This window comes from Cynoglossus semilaevis, chromosome 19, assembly GCF_000523025.1.
Source record: "Cynoglossus semilaevis isolate Cse_v1.0 chromosome 19, Cse_v1.0, whole genome shotgun sequence".
Classification (NCBI taxonomy): domain Eukaryota; kingdom Metazoa; phylum Chordata; class Actinopteri; order Pleuronectiformes; family Cynoglossidae; genus Cynoglossus; species Cynoglossus semilaevis.
The window spans coordinates 13,653,567-13,677,992 of NC_024325.1; the positions used below are offsets into that span (position 1 = coordinate 13,653,567).

The 24,426-nt window shown below is 45.3% G+C and overlaps 2 protein-coding genes across 3 annotated transcripts in view; one reads left to right on the forward strand and one right to left on the reverse strand.

Moving 5' to 3' along the window:
• The window catches only part of gnb2 (guanine nucleotide binding protein (G protein), beta polypeptide 2), a 6,463-nt gene extending 1,761 nt beyond the window's left edge, over window positions 1-4,702 (forward strand). The window contains exons 2-10 of one of the 2 annotated variants that reach the window (XM_008333116.3): window positions 914-989; window positions 1,070-1,108; window positions 1,211-1,317; window positions 1,796-1,859; window positions 2,067-2,229; window positions 2,712-2,778; window positions 2,865-3,066; window positions 3,201-3,417; window positions 4,321-4,702. In XM_008333116.3, the coding sequence (XP_008331338.1) occupies window positions 933-989; window positions 1,070-1,108; window positions 1,211-1,317; window positions 1,796-1,859; window positions 2,067-2,229; window positions 2,712-2,778; window positions 2,865-3,066; window positions 3,201-3,417; window positions 4,321-4,427 (1,023 nt within the window). In that variant the 5' untranslated portion in view covers window positions 914-932 and the 3' untranslated portion in view covers window positions 4,428-4,702. The remainder of the gene's footprint in view (window positions 1-913; window positions 990-1,069; window positions 1,109-1,210; window positions 1,318-1,795; window positions 1,860-2,066; window positions 2,230-2,711; window positions 2,779-2,864; window positions 3,067-3,200; window positions 3,418-4,320) is intronic. The other variant, XM_017041639.2, reaches the window with a different exon arrangement.
• A 5,282-nt stretch (window positions 4,703-9,984) lies between these two features.
• The window catches only part of mink1 (misshapen-like kinase 1), a 20,609-nt gene continuing 6,167 nt past the window's right edge, over window positions 9,985-24,426 (reverse strand). The window contains exons 2-28 of the mRNA XM_025065854.1: window positions 24,266-24,368; window positions 24,040-24,170; window positions 23,619-23,673; window positions 22,383-22,461; window positions 21,294-21,469; window positions 21,088-21,157; window positions 20,745-20,955; window positions 19,256-19,363; window positions 17,059-17,235; window positions 16,777-16,947; window positions 16,208-16,474; window positions 15,985-16,064; window positions 15,785-15,888; window positions 15,619-15,710; window positions 15,384-15,407; window positions 14,325-14,476; window positions 14,117-14,234; window positions 13,638-13,754; window positions 13,437-13,548; window positions 13,201-13,350; window positions 12,916-13,059; window positions 12,412-12,546; window positions 12,166-12,266; window positions 11,929-12,078; window positions 11,667-11,826; window positions 10,840-10,979; window positions 9,985-10,684 (exon numbers count right to left, since the gene is read on the reverse strand). Coding sequence (XP_024921622.1) covers window positions 10,601-10,684; window positions 10,840-10,979; window positions 11,667-11,826; window positions 11,929-12,078; window positions 12,166-12,266; window positions 12,412-12,546; window positions 12,916-13,059; window positions 13,201-13,350; window positions 13,437-13,548; window positions 13,638-13,754; window positions 14,117-14,234; window positions 14,325-14,476; window positions 15,384-15,407; window positions 15,619-15,710; window positions 15,785-15,888; window positions 15,985-16,064; window positions 16,208-16,474; window positions 16,777-16,947; window positions 17,059-17,235; window positions 19,256-19,363; window positions 20,745-20,955; window positions 21,088-21,157; window positions 21,294-21,469; window positions 22,383-22,461; window positions 23,619-23,673; window positions 24,040-24,170; window positions 24,266-24,368 — 3,411 coding nt within the window. The 3' untranslated portion in view covers window positions 9,985-10,600. The remainder of the gene's footprint in view (window positions 10,685-10,839; window positions 10,980-11,666; window positions 11,827-11,928; window positions 12,079-12,165; window positions 12,267-12,411; window positions 12,547-12,915; window positions 13,060-13,200; window positions 13,351-13,436; window positions 13,549-13,637; window positions 13,755-14,116; window positions 14,235-14,324; window positions 14,477-15,383; window positions 15,408-15,618; window positions 15,711-15,784; window positions 15,889-15,984; window positions 16,065-16,207; window positions 16,475-16,776; window positions 16,948-17,058; window positions 17,236-19,255; window positions 19,364-20,744; window positions 20,956-21,087; window positions 21,158-21,293; window positions 21,470-22,382; window positions 22,462-23,618; window positions 23,674-24,039; window positions 24,171-24,265; window positions 24,369-24,426) is intronic.

Genomic DNA, 24,426 nt, shown 5'->3' on the forward strand with positions numbered 1-24,426 from the left:
ACGGGGGGGCGGGGTGGGGTTACGTCCTGGACAGATCTCTGGGGCCTTATGTAGAGACAACCATTCACACTAAAATTCACACCAGAGGTTGATTTAACTGTCAATCATTTGATCCAAGTCTCTGCACGGACTAAACACTATTGTCATCATTAGCATTAGCATTAGCAGCAGCATCGTAGAGGTGGGGGCCTGCTGCTGCTGCTGCTGCTGCTGCTGCTGCTCCGTCATCCCCCCCCTCTCCCCCGTCCACCTTCACCCAGGCCGACTCTCTCGGGCCTCACCCGGCTCCTCCTCACCTCATTGGTTAAATGTGCGTCTGTACCAGGAGACTGGTACCAGGGACGCAGACACTTTAGCTTCCATTAGCGCCGTGTGCTCCATCTGCTAACTGGTTCCACTGGGACCAGTGACCGACTCTGTGTGTGTGTGTGTGTGCGTGGACACTCCTGGGCGTTACAGTGCGTTTGAATTTCCAGAGAAATGCAAATATATTTTCCTCCATCCAGCCCCCCCCTCCTCCCTCCCTCACCCCCGACTGGGAGAGGCTGTTTGAATGTGTAACTGTGCCTCCACCAGGAACAGGAAACGCTGCTTCCTCCTGAAACTGTGTTGTGGTGGACAATATGTGTGTGTGTGTGTGTGTGTGTGTGTGTGTGTGTGTGAACTGCCCATAGACAAAGACAGACAGAAAGAAAGAAAGAAAAAAAAAAGACCCCTCCCTTCTTCCTGTCTTCCTGTTTGTTCCGTCATGTTGACCATCGGCGTCTTCACTTCAGCGTCTGTCGTCGGAGCGACGTCAGGTGGTTCGCGGCGGGCCCGTCCTCCCACCGCGCCCCTCCGCGCCACCAACACGAAAACAACATCCAGATAATTCTAACTATTCAAACTAATCAAACTGTCGTTTTAAAACCAGCAGCTCGGACTGATCCAAGATGAGTGAGCTGGAGCAGCTTCGTCAGGAGGCAGAGCAGCTGAGGAACCAGATCAGGGTGAGTCCACAGGATCAACTCATTCACCTTCACTTCTTCTTCTTCTTCTTCTTCTTATTCCAACATGTCGTCTTCTACAGGACGCCAGGAAAGCATGTGGAGACTCCACCCTGACACAGGTGACTGACACTGAACGCACAACTGATTAAAATACAAACAAAAAAACTCCCAACATACGGTACCTGTGTGTGAATGTTTGAATCATCTCCTCGTCCAATCAGATCACGGCAGGTCTGGACCCCGTGGGCCGGATCCAGATGAGGACAAGACGCACGCTCCGTGGTCACCTGGCCAAGATCTACGCCATGCACTGGGGCTCGGACTCCAGGTGAGTGCAGCCCTTCAGTAGGTCAGAGGTCACCGACCTGGAAAGGAAGCATTAAAGATGCTAGCTGTTAGCAATGTGGGGAGAAAAAAACAACAACCTTGGTGCTAAATTAGCCACAGTTTTAGCTGTGACAAACACAGAATAGCTTGAACTAGCTACATGCTATGAATAAACAGTTTCTTAGCGTTAGCCGAAATGATTAAAAGTCATTTTTAAACAGGTGGAAGTTTGTCCAGAAATAGCTGAAAAAAATGCTTAACGACAGTCAAGAAGAAGTTGAGTGAACCTCAGAAAACAGCTTAACGTTAGAGGGCCTAGTGTATGTAAAGACATGTAACGCTAACCCGACACAGGACTTGGTATAAATGTGTATTATCTACTCTTCTTAGTAGTATTATTATAAACAACAACAACAATACTACTCCTAGTTCTACTACAGTACTACTACTATTACTAACAATAATAATATTTTTCTCAGACTCCTGGTTAGCGCCTCTCAAGATGGGAAACTGATCATCTGGGACAGTCACACCACCAACAAGGTAACAGACGTTCAGCATCTTCCTAAAATTAAAGTTAGAGTCAATAACAAAGATGAGGTCGGGACAGAAGCCCCGCCCCCTCCTCCATCGTATCACCCCGGAGGTGGCACTGGCACAGGCCGGAATTGAACCCCTGACCTTCAGGTCTAAAGACAACTACTCCAGTCATTACGTTACATGATGTCGTCCTCCACCTCCACCTCTTAGATCCACGCCATCCCCCTGCGCTCCTCCTGGGTGATGACCTGCGCCTACGCCCCCTCTGGGAACTACGTGGCCTGTGGCGGCCTGGACAACATCTGCTCCATCTACTGCCTGAAGACACGTGAAGGCAACGTCAGAATCAGCAGGGAGTTACCTGGTCATACAGGTAGGAGGAGGTGGTCACACTGACTGACCGACTGGGACTAAACACAGTGGAATAAACAAATGTTACTTTTTTTTGGAATACACAAAGCGCCATCTAGTGGCTCATCCAAAAAGCCGGCTAATGCACGATTAAAGCTAAATTATTACATCTTATACCAATATTATATAGAGGGCGGACAAGAGAGGGACAGAGGCAGGACCACCATCTGCCACTAGAGGGCTCCAGCCTCCATTCCACCTGGTCCCATAAGTCCAGGTTGTGTTGTATCAGGAAAAGTCAGGAAGTGATTCTTCTTCAATTATTGTTATCGTAATAGGACGACATTGCAGCGTCCTTAATTTGACCGACTGGACCAGTTTAAAAATTTCATTGGACAGTATCTGGGCCACCGGCCTTAGTTTTTCCCATGTCGCCTCTCACACATAAAACAATGTAAATGGAATATTTGCCCCCAGTCAAACATCTGCCCCCTCTGTCCCCAGGGTATCTGTCCTGCTGCCGTTTTATTGACGACAATCAAATCATTACAAGTTCAGGAGACACCACGTGGTGAGTGACAGGAACTACACACACACACACACACACACACACACGTGCTGACACTGACCGACTCTCTGTGCTGCTCCACGCCCCAGTGCACTGTGGGACATCGAGACGTGTCAGCAGACCACGGTGTTTTCGGGCCACACCGGTGACGTCATGAGTCTGTCCCTGTCGCCCGACATGCGCACCTTCGTGTCCGGAGCCTGCGACGCCTCGGTCAAACTGTGGGACATCAGGGACAGCATGTGTCGACAGACCTTCACTGGACACGAGTCGGACATCAACGCCATCTGTGTGAGTGGGATCAGGAGACGGTTCTGGGAACTCGTTCAAAAAGGAACGACCATTTTTCCATCGACAGATTCTTTATATTAGAAATATTTGTCAGAAAAGTCCGACCTTCATCTTTCTCTTCTCCTCCTCTTCAGTTCTTTCCTAACGGCAGCGCCTTTGCCACCGGCTCTGACGACGCCACCTGCAGGTTGTTCGACCTGCGTGCGGACCAGGAGCTGGGCCTCTACTGTCACGACAACATCATCTGCGGCATCACCTCCGTGGCTTTCTCACGCTCCGGGCGCCTGCTGCTGGCTGGGTACGACGACTTCAACTGCAACATCTGGGACGCCATGAAGGGAGACCGAGCGGGTGAGTGGAACGGAGGGGTGAGACGGCTGGAACGGGGGGGTGAGAGGGCTGGAACGGAGGGGTGAGACGGCTGGAACGGAGGGGTGAGACGGCTGGAACGGAGGGGTGAGACGGCTGGAACGGAGGGGTGAGACGGCTGGAACGGAGGGGTGAGACGGCTGGAACGGAGGGGTGAGACGGCTGGAACGGAGGGGTGAGACGGCTGGAACGGAGGGGTGAGACGGCTGGAACGGAGGGGTGAGACGGCTGGAACGGAGGGGTGAGACGGCTGGAACAGAGCGTCCAGGTCCAAGCCTCGGCCTCCGCCGTCCTCCGTCTCCTCCACTTTTACAAATCCTATACGTAGTACAATCAGAGAAGTACATGGAGTACAAGTACATGCTGTAAAGTACAACAAACTATGTCAAAGTAAAATTAAACCAGTAAAGTTTACAGTAGAATAAGAAAAACTCAATTTCATGTAGGGTAACAGAAGTACTTTACAGAGTAAAGTAAAAATATTTCACAGTAACAGATGGTAAAACCATAACTACATGATGTAAAAGTATAATTTTACAGTATAAGGCGCTGCTTTTACTGACAATATATTTTTAGAATTTTCTGACACTTGCAGTACTTCATTTCCTTCCTTATTTCCTGACCTACACGGATGACTGTAACAAAAACTACAGTAAATCTGGCGAGACACAGTCGACAAAACTGTCGAGAAATCCACACAATCCTTCACGCACTCACATTTTTCCACGTCGGCTCCGACATCCTAACCTTGCTCGTACTGTACGGCCCACACTGTGGGACGCACGGGGGCCACACAGTGGACGGCTGTGTTCTGTGGAGGTTCCTGCAGAGGGAAGTATTTGACGACAACAAGTGTCCTTTTGTTGCTCCTCTCTCCTCCTGCAGGAGTGCTGGCCGGCCACGACAATCGTGTGAGCTGTCTGGGCGTGACGGATGACGGCATGGCCGTGTGCACGGGCTCCTGGGACAGTTTCCTCAAGATCTGGAACTGAGGCGCGCACCCACGCACACACACACACACACACGTACACACACAGAAGAAGAAGAAGAAACACAACGTCCAACCGACGGGAGGATGGACAGACAGTCTGTCCCCCGTGTCCACACTGTATGTAAGACTCAACAAAACTGCAGCGATGTTCTGTACATAATATAAAAGACTTAGAGTTCACGCACACACACACACATAGCGCACACACACATGAATCACAATACAGCAGTTTTAATGTTACTGTGTGTAAAATAAAAAAAAATGGAACCAACCTGACCTCTGACCCTGGTCTGACCTTTTTCTGCAGAGGTTAAATGTCACTGTTCCAGTTCTTCTGCTTCATCCATTTAAAAAAGCTGTGAATCAGGTGTGAATGTTAGTGTGAACGGGTGTTTCTATAACGATCAGCACCAAGGGTGGACACGAAGACTTTGTCCATCATCTTTATGGGACATTTTTGGAGAATTTGCAGATTCATTTCTCTGTCCTTCATGTCCACTCAGACCACCACTGTCCCCTGCTCTGTCCTTCATGTCCACTCAGACCACCACTGTCTTCTGCTCTGTCCTTCATGTCCACTCAGACCACCACTGTCTTCTGCTCTGTCCTTCATGTCCACTCAGACCACCACTGTCCCCTGCTCTGTCCTTCATGTCCACTCAGACCACCACTGTCTTCTGCTCTGTCCTTCATGTCCACTCAGACCACCACTGTCCTCTGCTCTGTCTCTGTCTGGTCCTCATTCTGATCCGGAACATTCATCACTTCCTCCACTGTCACCATGTTTGTTATTGTTTGAGAAACGTATCCAATGTCGGCCGGGAAATTCACTCTGAACTCAACACTGCCCCCTTGTGGATGTATTGCTCAACAAACAGAAGTACGTCAGTCAGGGCCAGAAAGCCCCCCCCCCTGCCAGATATCTGGTGAAGTCACTTTGAAGAAGATGCAGGAACATATTGGTGAGGCGATACGTTGGCACCATCTTGTGGCGGAATTGAAGAACACACGTGACTCACAGTAAGCACCTGACAAAAGACAACAGAAGAAATGAGATCAAGATTTCTTTATTTGTATTGTTTGTTTTTTTTTCAAACAGCTTTTGTTTTAATTAAGACATTAATTCTCTCAACACAATCCCGCGAAACTTTGAAGTCGATCAGTCCAAGGAAACACGGTCGGAGTTAAATCTGACAGACGCCAAAACGAGATGGGTTTGAAATAATTAAAAAATATATATATTGTAAAAGGACATTGTTGCGTTTGAGGGCTGACTTAATTCGTTTCAAAATATATTTCATTAGTTCTGCTGCCTGTTATTATTATTATTTTTTGTTCCATTATTCCTTCACAGCTTTATTGGGATTAGAAACAGAAGCTAACACAGTTAGCAGTGACTCAGCACATCGTTAGCTGTTTTTCACCGATCATAAAGGCAGTTTCTGGGACCTTTACTGCAGTAAAAAACAAAAAACAAAAACAAGTCCAGCTTCTCAACACAGTCTGCTTTAAGACCTCGGGGACTCGAACTCAAACTGGCCAAACGTTGTCACTCAAATATCAATTTTTATTTGGTCACCGGTGTTGTTATTCGGGTCATTAACAGGTTAGCCGCTAGCCACAGAGACGTTGCTATGGTAACAGGTCGGCAGCTAAGACCTCGTTTATTATTTAGAAAATTATGAAGTTTTAAATTTTAAAAGAAAAACCATGTTTTTAACCCCTTCAGCTCCAGTTCCTGATCAACAATTTTTTTTCACCTCTGTCTTCAGATGACGAACTTTGACAGAATGACAACAAAGACACAGAAGCCCAGGTTTAACTCTCTCTCTCTCTCAGACACACACGTTTCATGACAATGAAAAGCCACAGAGAAGCAGATCGAACGTGAATTTTCATTGGTTCAAATCAAAACAACCAGGACTGAAGCAACAAGTTTGACTTAAAAAAACATCATCGTCATCATCTTTGTACTTGATCCTTAAAAAATAAAAGTGAAGTTCAATTTAAAAGAACAATTACCTTTCAGTTTTTTATTAATTGAACCTTCTTCTGAGTGACGGAGAGGTAGAAAAACTCATTTAATATTTTAAATTTCATGATTTGCATTAGCAACATTTATCTTAAAGATTTAAAGAGGGAAAAAAAAGTCGTCGTCGGCTGTTGGTGTCATCTCTAATAGAAGATTTAAAGATTTAAAGAGGAAAAAAAAGTCGTCGTCACTTCCTGCAGCTCTTCAACATCTGAGCTCAACTTTGTACAGATGTTCAGGCTGTTGGTGTCATCTCTAATAGAAGAGGAGGGGGTTCTGAAGGTCAGACCACCGCTCCTGGTTAGCTTTAAGGCCAAAAATGTGCAAAATTTACTATGAGACAAATCCTGGACCAGAGTGTGGGTTTGTACCGGTCTGTGATTGGACGAGGTCGAATCCCAGAAACAACAAATCTCACACTGACCACTGACACCAGCTGCGTTCAGGTGGACAGAACCGATGCTTGTACAAGTTGTTCAGGTTAACATAGCAGCCAGAAGGTGGCGCCAACAGTGTGAGGGAGACGATACCGCATTTATTTTTTCCTAGGACAGTAAAAGCCATCACTGGCTCGGCCTTTGATTGGTCAAAGTTTGGAACTTCACCAACACACGGCTGGTGTCGTCACACTCCGACCAGTGACTTGTTCTGGTTCAAACAAACCGACAGTAACTAGTGAACTAGCGCCGAGCGACGGAAAAGAAGAAGAAAAAAAAAGATCGTTCTTTGATTTCTTTGATCTCTGATTTAAATACATTGTGCTTTGATTATTAGAGCGGCACACGTTTTTATATAAATACAAATTTTTTTTTTTAGATGTACATTCACTTTTTCATTTTCCCCCCTCAATATAGACTAATTTACATATTTTTTTTATAAAATAGACATGTTAGAATCAGGCTACTTTCCTCACTACGAGATGAAACAATCAACATCATTAAAATATATATATTTATATATGAGAAGCACTCTCTGCTGCAGGAATCTACGTCCTCTGAGTCCGACCACACACACACACACACACACGCACACACACACAGTCTACTTTGATCTACGTCACCGCCGACCAACCTGCGTCAAACGTATGGCTTTTCTCTAAGGACTGGATCCCACTCTGAGTGGATCCCTCTCCGAGAGGATCCCTCTTTGAGTGGATCCCTCTTTGAGTGGATCCCTCTGTGAGTGGATCCCACTCTGAGTGGATCCCTCTACAAGTGGATCCCTCTACGAGTGGATCCCTCTATGAGTGGATCCCTCTTTGAGGGGATCCCTCTGTGAGTGGATCCCTCTCCGAGTGGATCCCTCTACGAGTGGATCCCTCTACGAGTGGATCCCTCTACGAGTGGATCCCTCTATGAGTGGATCCCTCTTTGAGGGGATCCCTCTGTGAGTGGATCCCTCTTTGAGTGGATCCCTCTGTGAGTGGATCCCTCTTTGAGTGGATCCCTCTTTGAGTGGATCCCACTCTGAGTGGATCCCTCTGTGAGTGGATCCCACTCTGAGTGGATCCCTCTCTGAGTGGATCCTCTGTGCAGTTACACTTGATTGATTCCACATTATTGCAAACGTGTGAATGGATTTGAGGGTCTGAACGTTTGTATTTTTGGACGTGCCACTTCCTCGACATCGAGGACATTCCAGATTTGAATTAAGTGCACTTCAAATGGCGTGGGACTGTGGGCGCAATATTCTGTTTGCAAGGAGCAAAAAAAAAAAAAAAAAATTTGTGCCTTTCTTTGTATTTGACACCAGGGGGGCAACAAATGAGATTAAAAAAAAAATCCTAATCCCTCCTAATCCTCTGGCCTTCTGGCTCCAAGGCACTGCTTTGACTGTAAACATGACAGAGTGAAATAAAGAGTTGTTAATGATGAGACTCTAAAAACCAACCAGTGCCAGTCCAGTCGTGGCACGTCCTCAGTTCAGGGGTCACCGGTCAGATTAGAACTGAACATGCAGGTAAAAACCCATCAATCAGTAAAATAATACGATTTTTTTTCTATTTTTTAATAAATGTAAATGAATGATTTTTTTTCTCTCTGAAGTAAAAAGTGCTCTTCATGCTTTTTAATCTATAATCTTGTGATAAAATCTATATATTCTCTCTCTCTATAATCTTTGTTTCCATGCTGCTCGCCCTGGTTCACCCACTGGAACCGTTGACAGAACCGTTGAGTCTCTCACTCACGTCCGTCTGACGTCACCAACTCTTCCTCATCCTGGCAGCGTTACCACAAACCCAGATTAATGTAAACATGTCAACAAGAACCAGGAGAACTAACCACGAACGACTAACGACGACGTTGTTTCTAATAAACTCCAGCCTGATGAGTGTAAGTCTGTCTGTGTTCATGCATTGTGCTCTGGCAGCTTAAAAAAACAAAAAACTTCAAAACCCTCCACTGTACGACTGCCTCATATTTGTACCTGTGTCTGCCTCAGGCAAAAAAAAAAAAAAAAATCTCAAAAACACAGCAGAAGGAAATGTGCACACACTCTGGAGGAACACACAGTTCAAACCTAAAAGGAATTCAAACTGGGATGAATGCACTTGCAGTATTGGATTACATCCAGAAGAGGGCAGTAATGAAACATTACTATTAAGAGGAGAAATAAAATACATGAGAACTTTTTAGTAGGAAGAAAAAAACAAATGTATCTGAATATTTAGATTTTTATATTATTTATAAATAATTTTTTTTTTTACTAAAACGTACTAAAGTGTAAGAACAGTTTCCTTCTCAAACACCAACTTAAACTCCCTCACCACTGGAACCGGTTCTTTACAGAAAGTTCCAGCGTCTTTGGCAGGATGCGTCTAATCTTCAGTTATGATAAGATGGTCATGAGCTCCAGCCTGAAGCCAGATAAGAAGGTGACACATCAGGTCCTCTGGATTCACCTCCGTCTAAACACGTCCTTTTAAATCCATAAAATCTAAGAACCAGAACCGGTCACTCCGGTCAGCCCAGAACAGAACAAGACGCGACAAAAACAAGTCTAGGAGAAGAAATAGAATACAGTAGAGTAGATCAGTGTGGCACAGCTCACTGTCACTGTCGCCTCACCAGCGCCCTCTTCAGACCATTTCGCTGACAGCCAACAAAAACCAACCAATGACGACGTGCCAAAACTCTCCTGGTCACACAGAGACTCACTAGAAGAGAATATATTGCAATATAATTACAGTAAAATGAAAAATACCAGTAGGCTAATACCAATACAGAATCACTACATAGAAATATCAAAGGTTTTGTTTTTGGTAAATCTACAAAAACAAAACGGTTCAGGGACGGGCTGAAAAAAAAAAAATTAAAATCAAGAAAATGGAAATTAATTTGAAATTTTTAAGTTGCGTCGATTCTTTTTTAAAGTCAATTTTCTTCTGATTTGAAGGTGTTTTAATGTCATACCTAAATATTTAGCAAAGAGAAGTTTGAAAGTTCAGAACAGTTCATGGGAGAACTGTCCCTCACTGGTTCTTTCCTCTAAGTCTGACCGACGTTTGGATCCAGCATTTTTTTTAATGTTTTTTTTTCATTCTTTTTTTTTTAACGTGTGTTCTAACGCCGTCCGTTTTCTACGAAGTCCGAAGAACTGATTCAGATCTTAAAGGTGCTAGAACTATTTACAGCTTCATCCCAACACACGAGAAAGTGAGAAAGTGCTGGGAAATAAAACGCTTTCCTCCAAATGTACGGCAGAAACATCAAGGAATGTCGTCTTTTGACCTACTTCAATGTTAGGAAATGAAAAAAAAAAAAGACCACGGACACCGGCCCCACCCCGAAAAAAAAAAAAAAAAACCCAGACGGGAATATTTTTACAGTACGGACTGAGAGGTGGTCTCAACATGTGGGTTTTATCATGATGAAAGTGGTCGGGGGGAGTGGGGGGAGGGGCTCAACCTCAGAGTAAATATTATTGGTGTGTCAGTTTGTGTCAGTTTGAGTGTGTGTTTGTCTCTGAGTGTGTGTGTGACAGTCGGAGTGAGGTGTGTGTGTGTGTTAGTGTGTGTGTGTGTGTTTTGGAGTTTTCTGGATTCACTTGTTTCCACCAACCCTGCTGGTCTGATTTCATTTTTCTTTTCTTTTTTTCTCCTTCCCGACAAACCGATGACATCAGCGATGACATCATCTCCTTCACCAGTTCATGATGCAGTTTCTGTTCAGGGTCATGAAGTAGACCTGGCTGCTGCCTCCAGACCGCACCGACGCGAAGAACACCTGAAGGGGACAGCGTGTGTGGACATCAAGACGTTAACGCACACATGTTTTATAATCTGACAAAATATGGAAATGTGTCTGAAACCATCGGTGCCAAATCCGTGTAGCTCCGCCCACACCGCCGCTCCTACCGTTAGCCTTCCCTTCATGGTTACCTTGTCATTTCTCTCACAGAGGAACTTGAGCCTCTGAGCTCGTTTGTGCATGAAGACTCCGTCCAGGTGACCCGTCTCCACGGACCTGATCTCGATGGCCTTCTCCCCCCAGCCCATGATCTGATTGGAGCAGATGTGAGCTGCAGGACAGAGTGTGAAAATGATGGAAAGGTCCCTCGTATATAATAGAAAATAAAAATAATTCACCCTGTTAATGAGAGTATTATCTTTGAGGTGAGGTTTTCTCACACTAATGTGGTGTGGAAAATTATCCTATTTCACCTAATTGGTCTGAAAACTATTATTTATTTATTTATTGCATATAATTTTTCCTTGCTTGTCAAAGCATGAAAGGCAGAAGAATTAAATACTCAGAGCTGTTGAAGAAGATCTTCGTGTCTTTCTTCAATTCCTGCCAATATATCTGCGTTGTCTTCAACAAAAGGCAGAGATTTTAGTCAATGATGAGTTCATTTAAACTAGAAGATTATTATATTTTATTACATATAGTTTAGGTGAGATTGTTTGGTGGGGTTTTTTCTGACTATATATATATATGTGTCGTGGCTCAAAGTTTTTCTGACTATATATATATATGTGCCGTGGCTCAAAAACGGTTGGGAAACACTGCACTATAGTATCATAACTGTAGAATCTACAGATTCACCAACTACTGACTTCTGATCCAGTCCAGTTATTGTTAAATTCAATTCTAAAATAAAAGAAAATGATTTTAGAACACATAAAATGTGTAGAAAATCCACTCTGGAGAATATCTTCATAACTTGACATGATCCCTGTGCCAACAGTAAATGTTTGAACAGTACCGACTGAGGTGGGCATCTCCCCCCACTGCAGGACCACATCCTTGATGATGCGACCGTAGGTGTTGACGTAAACGCCCTCATCTTCGTAACACAGCAGCATCTCCATCCCGTCTGAGCTGGGCAGGAACACGATGGCGTGCGGTGTCACCTGACTCTGAATCTGTTTGGAGATTTTAAAAAAAAAAAATTATTGATGACAAACAAACAAATCTCCCCCCCTCCTCACCCCTCTCCCCCACTCCCTGACAAACGTCCAACGCACGTGCACGGGGATATAAATGTCGTAGTTGTTCCCAGAGTCCACGTCGATGGCATGGAAACCAGCGCAGGAGCCGTAGATGACCTTTAACCTCTGACCCTCCTCCACTGTCAGGTCCACCAGCACGGGCCTGTGAGGCAGGTCCGCAAAAGACTGGAGGAGGAGAGAAAGTGAAGGTGTGAACAGCGTCGGCTGCTGCGTCGGAGGAAGTTGAATTACAAACAGGAAACACACACAAACCTTGAAGGCCATGAATTTGTGATAAGGCTTGGGCGCCCAGGCGTACACCTCCACCGCGTTCTTCAAGGCGATCACCAGGAACTTTATCCGCTCGTATTTCACTACACAGGACAACCACAAGGCCATCTGATATCACACACTGCCCATCAATTATTCACACCATCATTCATCGTCCATTTTTTGTTTTTTTTGTTTCCTGGAGCAGAAGAGGGCGCGGTGATAAACAGCCAATCATCTCTTACTCACCCACTTTATAGTGAACACACCCCTCCATCTCCCCCACTGTGGTCCAGCCCTGCTTCTTCTCCACCTCGGGGTCGTTGTGCAGGATCTTGTTCCTCAGCCAGGCCAGGTAGTAGACTCGCACCTTGTTCTTCTTGCCTTTACCCAAAACATCAGTCATAAAACCAACACATTTTAAAACATAAAACAACTGAGTGTTTTTTTTTCAAATACTTCAGTAACTTAAACTTAAACCTATAGAAAAAACATTTTGCCATTTGCTGAAATTTTGAGGCATTAAAAATGACCTTAAAACAGAAATTTTTTTTCAAATACTTCTGTAACTTAGATTTAAACCTATAGAAAAAAACATTTTGCCATTTTCTGAAATTTTAAGGCATTAAAAATGACCTTAAAACAGAATTTAAAAACAATCTAAAACATCCGCCGCGACCATGTGAACAGAGCATCCAAACTGATTGCGTTCTGTTGACAAAACCACAGACTGGAGAACAGACTGCTGAGGACCTGATATGGTGATGAGCAGGTTGAGTCCCTCCAGGACGTCCATCTGTTGGAACCTGCGGGAGTTGATGAGGGGGTAAACCTTTCCCTGACCACTGCGGTCCAGCAGCTTTAAACCGTTCTCCGTGCCCACCAGGAGGTTCACACCTGGTCACACAGACACATGGCCTGGTCATTCAACATGTCAACATTAGTCACAGGCAGAACTTCCAGTGAACACTGAATGGATACAGTCAAAAAAATAAAAAATAAAAAAACACAGTCAGTGTTAAGCGTTTCTGTTCTCACCCCAAAGTGCTGCACACAGTATTTCAGAGTTGAATCTCTTCTTGTATTTACGAATCTCTGGCGTGTCGTTGGGCGGACGAGTGTTGGTGGGGTTGACGTTCACCATGGAGCCCTTTCTGACCTCCATCTTCAGCTGCTCGAACCTGGAGCCTGAGCCAAGAGACAGTGGTCAGTTTGATTATTTTATTTCAGACTCATTTAAATGTGAAAGTGCGACACCGAAGCCTGAGACCCACCACTGACGGACACGTTGTCCCCCGCCACTCCGGGGGAGTGATACATGCCCAGATCCACGAAGGTGGTGAACGAGGATTTTCCGGACGCTTTGACCAAACCTCTGGACTGATACTGGAGGAGCAGAGAGAGAAGGTGACCACTGGACTCAACAACGACACCGACAGTTACGGTAGGATCACGACGACAGGAGGAAAACTCACGTCATAAACAGAGTCCTTCCCTGGAGAAGAGTGAGGGGCGGGATCAGTTGGGGAGTGGGAGGGCTGCACCACGTCAGGTAGGTTGGTGTAACCGTTATGGCTGCGCTTTTCTGGAGTCTGAAAGGTTAAAAAAAAAAAAAACGGGATTAGAAAGACGGCTCCTTTTAGCCAAGACGAAAAGAGTCAAGAATGAAATAAGGCGATGAAGAAACTTCTGGATGAATTCTACCATGGGTTTTTAACTCAAATGTAAATACATATAAATATGTGAACATATATGCAGTATATATATATATATATATATTGTACGTTTACAGTTACCACTGATTCTACATTGTGATTCATTTCTGCTCAGGCCTGAACTCCACCGTGGACCCGCTGCCTCTGTCTCTTGTTGCTGTTTTATCCACTCACATGCAGTTTGTCCACCTGAGATTTTTTTTTTTTTTTAAGTCCCACTGCGTGCTCAGATGACTCACCCTCTGCACCAACATGGTCTGATCCCCGTAGCCTCCAGCCTGCTCTCCTTCTCCTGCCTCCCCTTCGTCCTCATGAACCACCATTGTGTTGACTGAATCAGTGTCTGCGTCTCTGTGGCTGCAAACGACATACATTAATGTGATAGAAAAATAAAACCAAGGCCATGCCACAGAAGACATATAAATATATATATTTTTTTTTTTTTACCGATCTGTACTAGAGCCTTCCTCCTCCGGTCCTTCCCCGCTCTCACTCTCCTCACTGCTCTCACTGCTCTCAGAAGATGAGGAGTAATCGTTGGCCTTGACTGGAGGCCTGGGCTGCTCCTCGGCTCGTTCCTTGGCGTAGAGGCCATGGTCCTGCAAGTGAACATGTTCTTGTTTAATTCATGAATTCATTAGTGAAAAAAAAAAACTAGAGCTGATTGTGAGGGTAGAAAACAGTGGGAGGTGTGGAGCAGGAGAACGGACTGAAAAAAACCTGTAATTCAAGTCTAGACTTAAATCCTCGGCCGTGTCCACAGATGAACCTGTGACCCAGGATTGTAACTGTGGATTGTCCAAAACTGTGAATTATATAATTTATTTTTAAATAATAATTTAGTCAACTGTTCTATGAAACAGAAATTGTGGAATTATTGAACCTTCAAATCAAAAAAAGATTTGATTTCTCTCACATTTCTGTCATAAAATGTCAAATCCTCACATTTGAGATTATTTTACAGCAATTAATTAATTTCATTAAACCATTTTTCAACTAACAATAAAAGTGACAAGTGATTCATTAATTACTGATGAGTTAAGTCTCACCTAAAAATGGAGGTTTTAAAAACCATACCAGCCCTAATTTGTCTGAACTGACTAGGACCGATGTTTGATGGAGACGAGATGAAATCTGAGAGAATTTTGGAAAAAGATAATGTTGATTCCAGATTCAGGTCTTTTGTCAATCTGTCGCTCTTCCAGACTGGAGAAAACAGCGGCTGCAGCCACTGGATGAGACCGCAGCAGAAACAGCCAACGGTAACAGTGACTGTGTCTCTGACGCTGTTTCACTACAGTCTGTTGAAAGACAGTGTTGCTCAGCAGGCGTTACACGTTTTATTCCCATGGAGATGAGTGGATGTACAGAAATATAAACTAAGAACATGCTTCAGAACTGCCAAACATGCAAGAAAATAAATTTAAAAAAAAGAAAAACGATACAAACAAATGACATAAATCGAACACATAACCGTTAACAACAAACCAAAGCAGTCGTACTGACCTCCCCTATAGCTCTCTTGTAACTCTGTGCATAAAAGGTGAATTAAGAAGGAGAGGAAACAAGAAGGAAAAACAACAGCAGCTGGCTGTATTATACAGGAGATGTTACTGAAGGAGGAAGTCAAAACAAGTCGAGAGTGCTCAGGTGAAGGAACCTGGCATCAGTAAGATCAGTCAACGTCTACTAGCATAATTATTCACGCTAACAGCTAACGTGAAGTCCAAAGAAAACTCACAGCAGGACGCCCGGGGCGAGACGAGGTGCGGGACTCCCCCGGCTTATGACGACTGTCGTGGGAGAGGACGGGAGAATCCATTTTGGAGGAACCTGGAATTCACATTCGTTTCAGTTAGAGTTCAGACTGGGTGAAGAAGACAGAGCGGCTGAGGAAGAGGACTCACTGAGGATACGGTGCCGCTCCAGGGAGCCCGTCTGCGGCAGGTTGGACATGATGCTCATACTGTCCCCTCGTTCCCAGCGATCGTTGCGGCTCAAGTCCGGATTGCTGCAGTGGAGGAGCACAGAGGTTTACACCCCCCGCCGAATCACCTGATCGGTGAAGGAACGGAAAATGACAGAAACATCTGTCTGTTTACTGCACCTGGCTCTGACTGGGTGTCTTATACCAGAGGAGAGGTTGGTGTTGAGAGCTGTGGCGATGGACGCCGTCCTCTGAGGAATCTGAAGACGACAACAATGTCAAGTCATTTCTAAAGTAAAAGTCGACCTTGTCTTTGAACAGATAAAGTTAAGAAAGCGCTGGGCTGGATGTTTGATTCCTTCATTTTATCAATGAGGTTCCTACACCTGCCTCTCCGTCCTACCTTGGGTGGTAGTTCCACATCTGGAAGGCGAATCCAGGGGCCGCGGTCCTCTCTGATGGGGTGCCCCTGTGGTGCCGGAGTTTCCGAGGTGGGGTCTGAGTTTTGACGCACGAGCTCTCTGGAGTGGATGGGGCGAGGGGCGGGGGTGAGGGAGGGGTCCTGGGTGGGGAAGGCGGACATAGTCTTAGTTGGCTGATCACAGAGGGACTGGGAACGAGGCACGGGAGCAGCATAAGGCTTGAGAGGAACCAAGTGAGCCATCTGGAACTGCAGGAGCAGCCAAGCAGGAGAGAGGAGGCAGAAGACAGAAAGTGGAAGTCAGAAAAGGAGAAGGTTGTGGGTTTGTATCCCAAGGTAATTTATGCACCATGTAGATACAGAAGAATAGGTGGAGAGCAAAAAAAAAAAAAAAAGGAGATGAGGAGGGAGTGGATAAGGAAGCATAGACCAGGAGGAGTAAAGCAGCCCAACGTGGAAGATGTTGAAGGTTCTAACGTGGGAGGGTTGACATGAGAACATGGAGATTCTGTGGAACGTTTGAGCCAAGAGGAATTTTACCCATCACCCACCTTGCCCTGTCCTCCTTGAGGTTCCACAGGCCTCTGCATGGGTGGGGTCTGAGCAGACTGGACCACTCCTGACTGGGCGATGGAGTCTGAGCGTGACTGGATGGCAGTGTCAGAGACGGTGGTGCAGATCTTTGGAGAGCCCTGTCTGTTCAGCTTACTTCTCTCCTCCACCTTAAATACAGTATGTCAAACCAGGACATGATCAACCAGGCCGGGGGGAGTGGGTGGAGGGGGGATGCGGTCTGGGAGTTTGACTCAGACATGTGTAGGAAACACGTGTACCTCACGGGCCCAGGTGGGCTTGTTGTTGGACTCCAGGTTTTTGTTGTAGTGGTAGAGCTGCGGCTTCTTCTCCTGCTGCTGCTGCTGCAGGGAGACCAGGTAGGCATGTTCCTGCTGCAGCTGCCGCTGAAGTCTCTCCGACTGACGCTGCTCCTCCAGCTGCTTACGCTTGTACTCCTGAGCACAGAAACACACACCGCAGTCAAGTACCGCTGACGAACAGTCTGTGTTCACCTCCGCTACAGCCACAGTCTGTATCTACTGACCATCACTGACCTCCTCAAAAAAAAAGAAAAATCATGATTAATTTATCACAATTAATCATGAATAATCCATTATTCCACGTCTAAGTGATTAATCAGATTTAAATGTTTTGTTTGGCAGCCCTGACTCTCGTCTGCAGCTGTTTGTTTTACCATCTTGTTTTGGAGAAATAAATATAAAATATATAATTAATGATGAATCACTGCTTTGAAATTCACATTTTAATTAATATTGTTTATATATAAGTGTTTTTATTGATTTCTCAATAACTTCCATGAACTATTTTTTGTTTTTATTTTTTAATCTTTGTGTTGGTTAGAAAATCCAGTTTGGATGGGGGTGAAGAAACCTCACCCAGGTAGAGGGGATGGGAGGGGAGGAGGGGGTTTGAAGAAGCTGGAGGACAGAGGTGGTGAGATTGTTTGCGTCTCGGTGGAGCTGAGGATGTGCTGCAGCGATAACAGACGACGCGGCTACTGTTCCTGCTCTGCAGATAAAATAAAAGCTACACGACTGCTGTGCATCTGTTTAGAAGATGAATTCAATCTGAAATCTGATGGAACACAGAAGCTATTTCACCAGGAAACCTTCAAACTGGAAGAACCAGGAAGTTCATTAGTCGATATTGTTGTCAATCGTTAATCAATTATGATTATTATACAACACCTCGTGGTTTTAAAAAAAGTTAAATCTTGTTATTATAATCTTTTTTAAACGAGGATTAGTTTAAGGAGTTCTTTCTGCAGAACTTTCCTCCAGACCTCAGGGTTCAAATCTGACCTTACACTCAAATTGCATCAACTCTCTGCCGTTGCAGCAGCAGCCGGTGTCTGACCGTGTGTCTGACCGTGTGTCCACTGAATACTTAACAACATAATATCAATACAAACATGATGTTACTAAGCACATATGTGGCTGAGAATAAGGAACAAATACCGCTGTCCCAACAAAAACAGGGGAAAGAAAAAAAAAAAATACTGCGGTTTGAATTCTTCCTTAAATGTAGGCAAGATAACGGCACCACTGGAGCACAGGAAGCTGCCACAGACTCTGCCCCAAAAATGTAGGTCAGCGCATGCCTTTTAAAACATGTGGAGAAAAGCTGTGTGAAGGTGCTGCCAGGTACAAATACAACTGAAACTACAACAAAAAAAAGGAGCTCCAAATATCCAGTGTGTTTCAGTGGTGATCAGTAAATGTTAATGAAATATTACAACAGACAGAAGAACTGATAAGGAAGGGGGGGTAGGGGGGTGGGGCGTTACCATGAGCAGTGCCTGCTCCTGAAGCAGCTGCTGCTGAAGGATTTCTAACTGTCGCTGCTCTTCTTCTAACTTGTGTCTGATAAACTCCTGAGGACAAACAGGAAGAGAGAGTTAAGACGCAGCACTGTGGTGGAGAACAGAACCAAAGTAGTTCACGTGCATATGCTGCGCCACAGAGAGAGAGAGAGAGAGAGAGAGAGAGGACAGAGATAAACGGTGATGATGTAACACGAACCAAAAGGAAAGTGGAACCATGAAAACAAATACACTGATATATATATATATAAAAAATAAAAAACGCTGGACGAAAATAAGAGCTGGACGTCAGAGCCGCAAAGAAATGTTCAACATGTGATGTCATTTCGTAACATGTCATTCAGTACAGACATTAGGACGGCGTCAGGCACAGACAGGTGACGCTGCTGCCGGTGTCGGACTCTTGTTTTCTTCAGGGTAGACAGGAAACGGACCATAAAAGACGTGGAGAGAGAGCTCGCCCACAGAAAACTCATCTCTGAATAAATACACTAATTTAGACCCTTGCTGCTATGGCAACCTACTCGTGGAATTTCACCACCAGAGCAACTTGCACAGTTATACTCCTGGCCACGCCCACGCGGCTCCCCGATTGGCCGCTCGGAGCCCCATCTCTAGCGGTGGTTGGTTACCTGCTCCCTCTCTGCCAGCCTCCTGTCCTCCTCCCGTCTCATATCGTCGAGTCTCCGGTGGGGACCTTTTTCTTGCTGCCTCACCATCTCTCGCTCTTTTCTCTGTTGCTGGGAGAGAAGGGTGACAAGTGGAAGAGAAATGAGTGGCTGTGTTTTCACAGGGGAGAGTGTGTAATGGTTAGGCCGCGCTCATGAGCACACACACACACACACACACACACACACACACACTGCGTGTTTTTAGTGCAAAGAGATGGAACAAAGCAAAAAAGGAAAGAAAGAAAAAGAGAGAGAGGGAGAGAGAGAGATAGAGAGAGAGAGGAGTGCAGGGCAAAGAAGAAAGGCACTGAGTCATTCTCTCCCAAAACACACACACACACACACACACATCAGAGTACAAAGGTTTTCGGTGCTGTGAAGTAGGAATGATTTAAATCACGTTTACACTTTTGTAATCGATCAGTGGATCAGACCATGTGTCGATGAAAACTGGTTCAAACCAGTTACTGTTACTGTTACTAACATGTATCTGGTGGCAGAAAAACTGGGCCGAGCCAAACTGGGTTCTGGGCCTTTACCTTTAAATGGTATTGAACCACTTCACGATCCGCCTACGTCTCCACGTTACGTTTGATCAGGGCACCTCACGACCCACCTACGTCTCCACGTTACGTTTGATCAGTGGGCAAGAAAATGGCTGCCGGTAAAATCAGCAGATTCTGTCAGTCTGGTGGATGGATGTATGTATGCTATTCTGGCAGGTATGGCAAACCGTCAGGACACATGACAAACTCAGAGGTCGCAGCTCCCATGACCGTTCTAAATCACTGACTGGACTGGACTGGACAGCATCAGGACAAAACCTCTAACTATGTCAGACTATTTTATCATTACACCCCATAATAACCCAGTTAGTCTCACCACGTGATTATTAGCAGTAGTGTATACACTGCATACCTACTAAATCTCAATCACTGCTGCTTTGATTCAAACTGAAACCAACCTGGTGAGTCAGGACGCTGCTGTTATCTGTTACTGAAGTGACAATGAAAAAACAAGATTTGTTTTAGTGGTGAAATAAGAACCTCCTCCCACTTGGCCCTGACACAACTCTGCTGTCACCACACTTGTTGTTGGCACTGCAGTCCAGAGCAGAAGAAATAAAATAATAATAATAATAAATAGAGAAGACGAGCGGCCGATGTGGAGGTGGGTTGTTAGAGGGAAGACTGTACTGGACTGATTAACGAGAACACTTTAATTATGAGCTTCGTTTAAGTCCCACATAATGACTTGAACACTGTGTTGATGCTGACACTTTGCCATGAGGGGGAAGGAGGAAGAGGAGGCGGGGGATGAGGGTGAGGAGCTGGCGTGGGTTGTCTCCTTATCTGATGGATCGGTGGCTCCGTCCTCTGTGACAATTATTTATTGCATTCTAACTCATTAGCAGCACAGCCAATAGTTGATAAGCATTTCTAACCTTTACCTCTTCGAGTCTGCGGCGTTGCTCCTTCTGCTCCTCGATGCGTTTCTGTCGATCGTGCAGAAGTTGCCTCTTGTGTTCCTCGGGGTCGCGGCGCTGAGCGGCCAGCTGGGCCTGCTGCCTCCTGTGAGCCTCGGTGCGCTCTTTATTCTCCTGCTGTAAACGCTGGAAATCTCGCCTGAGTGTGGACTCACCGGGTACGTTGAGGATGGAACTGATCAGAGGGTGAAAAGGAGACGACGGCAACAATCAGAGACCGTCAGAGAGAGAGGGAGGGAGACAGAACATTTTTAAAGCAGTTACCTTGACTCTCTGTCTTTGAAGGAGAAACATTTAAAGCAGTTACCTTGACTCTCTGTCATCGCCGCGATTCTCATCCTCTTCATCACTGCCACTGTACTCATACTCAGTTTCCTCTGTGAGGTAGAAGAGAGGGGAAAAGTCAGAATATCACAGTCAAAATATCAGCACACCAATCTACACCACCGCTCAAACTAAACCCAAGTTGTCTCGGTTACATCCTTCTAGATTTTTTCCATATTCCCAGCATACCTTTCTCACCCCGTTTCTTGCGCGTGCGGTCGATGTGGTCTTTGAGCTGAATTCGAACCTGTCGCTCAGTGGGCTGGTCCCTGATAAATGAGTGCTTCAGCAGCTGCTCTGTGGACGGTCGGCTGGGGTACGTCTTCACAAGACAGCCTTCTATAAAGTCAATGAATTTCTTGGACCTGGGAGGGAGCGAGGGGGGAGGTTACAGGATAACAAACTGGTAAAGAGGAGAGGGAAGACAGGACGGTATGGAAGAGCAGGACTCAAATATTACCCAGAATCCATCTGGTAGACACTGCACAGCACTTTAAGAACTTCAATTAATAATTCGACTTCTCATCAAAAGTCAGGACTCTCAACCAATAGGAAGAGCAGAATCAGGGACAGGACTGAGCCTGAGGGGCTGCAGATGAAATCTGATCGTCCCTAAAGAAAATGTGAAACTAACAGGCGTTAAGTGACGCCTGGTGTTATTCATAATAGAGACACAAAGGCAGCAGCGTTCACCTGCAGCTCAGCATCTGCTTTAAAGAATCACCAAACGTTCCTCTTGTCAAATGAGGACTTAAAGTAATCACGGCTGCTGCACTTATCTGGTGATTCACCTGCACTTGACCTTTGTCAGATCCTGTTGCTCTGCTGGTTTTTTTTCCCATCAATCATTACAAAGTAAAGATAATAAAAAGTGCATTAAAATACTCCGTTCTTGCACCGCTGTCTTGTAAACATTCTATCATTTAAACCGACTGAAAACCTAGAGTCGTTTGAAAACATCTGACTGGGACTTTAACTGAATACATGAGACAGTCTTGTGCCATTTCACCAGAGCATTGTGCTTATCTGAATTGTTTCCATGTAATCTGATAGGGGGGAAAAACACTGGAACAGTGCGACGTTTACCACTGAACACAGTATCACACACTCTGTGTTCCACATTCTTCTGCTCAGCTGAGAGCGAAGCTTTCCTGTTCTTTACCCTCCGAGACCTTGGACACTCGGGTTTTTGAAGCTTTTGTGCGTCGGACATGAAGTAACAGAGCCTGGTTAGTGTCGAGGAAGTGACATCAGGCCGTAAACCGCTGGAGAACTCACCATTTCTTAGACTTCAGTTTTGGAGGAGGGTTCCTGGGAATCAGGAAGAGGGCTCTCATGGGGTGCATGTCACACAAGGCTGCAGAAAAGAGAGAGAGAGAGAGGATAATGATGTGAACTGTTAGCTCTTATAAATATCCCTACACCTGCTGAGAGCTGCAGAAAAATAATAATGTACAGTATGTAAATATATGTGGATCTGTTTTTCAGCCGCCCTTTGGCTTTTTGTGCACTCAAACATGTTGATAGCTGTTGTTATCCAGGGTTTCCTGGTCCCTCGGGCATTTTGACACTGAATTCAACAACACAGACTGTGAGTCACAATGTTCCCCAGCAAAAAAGGTAGGCAGCTAAACCTGACTGGCTAGCTTTAGAGTTTCACAGCTAAAATGTTTTTTTAATGTAGCATGAAGAAATATATTCATTATTATTCTAAAGGGTTATGACAAACAGCACCAAAAATAACAGCATAGACGGAGTACACATGCCACCCACTGGCAGCAGTAAAATGTAAGGCTGGTTGTTTTGTTTTGTTTTTTTGCCATTAGCAAGAAAGTCTCATGGTCTGGAAAGCAGCAACATTCTGAGATTATATCTCAGTGTGACTGCCCTTTCATTTCAACATTTTTTCTTGTGCGTCAGCATCAGAGTAAAAAACAAATTATTGACAGATTAACAAGTTTGAACTACAGATCTGTCTTGGGGCTGGGAAATGAACAGTGAGAGGAGAAAAGATTTTGCAGTGGTGCAGCAGCCATAAAAGTGTGTAGCTGGGCAATGCAGTGGTGAAGTAAGGAGCGTAACACTGTGGGTGTCATTTAGATAACTGTGCGTTATCTGATGATCACCGTGCACCAAACAACAACTGAAGCCGTGCCAATATTTCTACCATGGAATTTATTTGTTGGTATGAAAACGTTGGCTTTAAGCAGAACTCTGCTGCGCTCGGTTCTAAGTTTCCAGGTTTCGTAGCAAATCTCCAAGCAGACACGTCTACCCACTGAGCAGAGCCTTACAGTCGGCCTCCACAGGCCAACTGCCAGCTCACGACTACGCTACCCTGATTACAGTGACTCAGCTGTCCATCTGAAGACCCAGACAACAGGGCTGCATATGCGAGGCAGACTCATTCATTAGGTCTTTGAGATGAGAAATGGATCTATTGGCGAGTACAAGAGAAACCATGATTCAGGGCGAGGAATGGAGGACGCGGGGGGGCAGTGTGTATCTACTTACGTGGGGCTCCCTCTGCCATCTCAATAGCTGTGATCCCCAAGGACCAAATATCACTCTGTGGAAAAAAACACACACACAAAACCAGGTCAGTCTCTAACCACCATATGTTGACAGTCACTCAAACACTTCACAAACTTAATTCATGTAATCGCTTCCAATACATCATCGTCCTCGTGGTTTCCAGATTGAGGACAGGAGGCAGTCAACGTTAAAACTGGCAACTTAAATGTGGCTGAGGTGAACCTGAGTTGACGGGTCAAATACAGGAGACAAATTTTGTTTGTGATCGTCTTTGGTTTTCAATAATGCTCTACTTTGTCCTGTATTTTGATTCATGTATTTCTACACGGCTGTAGTTTATTGTCTGTGTTCTGTGAACGTCAACTTGACTCAACATTGAAAAAAGTACTTCAGTCTTTACCCTGTAATCATAGGTGGAGTCGGGGTTCTCGTCACAGGCAATAACCTCTGGTGCCATCCAGTAGGGTGTACCGATGAAGGTGTTCCTGCGGCCCACTGTCCTGTCCAACTGGGCACTCACTCCGAAATCCACTGAGAGGCGACAAAGTGCAAGATGATTTGTGAGAACGAGGGACACGGTGTGGCGCCGACTGTAACGGACCGACACTCTCCAGACGTCAACATACCAAGTTTGACTTCGGCGTTCTCCGTCAGCAGAACATTCTGGCCCTTTATGTCTCTGTGGATGACTTTGTGAGCGTGGAGGTGGGAAAGGCCCTGAGCAAATACAGAGAAATCAAACAGGTGAGGGGGGAGGTGAAGGGTGAGGAGGAGGGGGGGGGGGGGC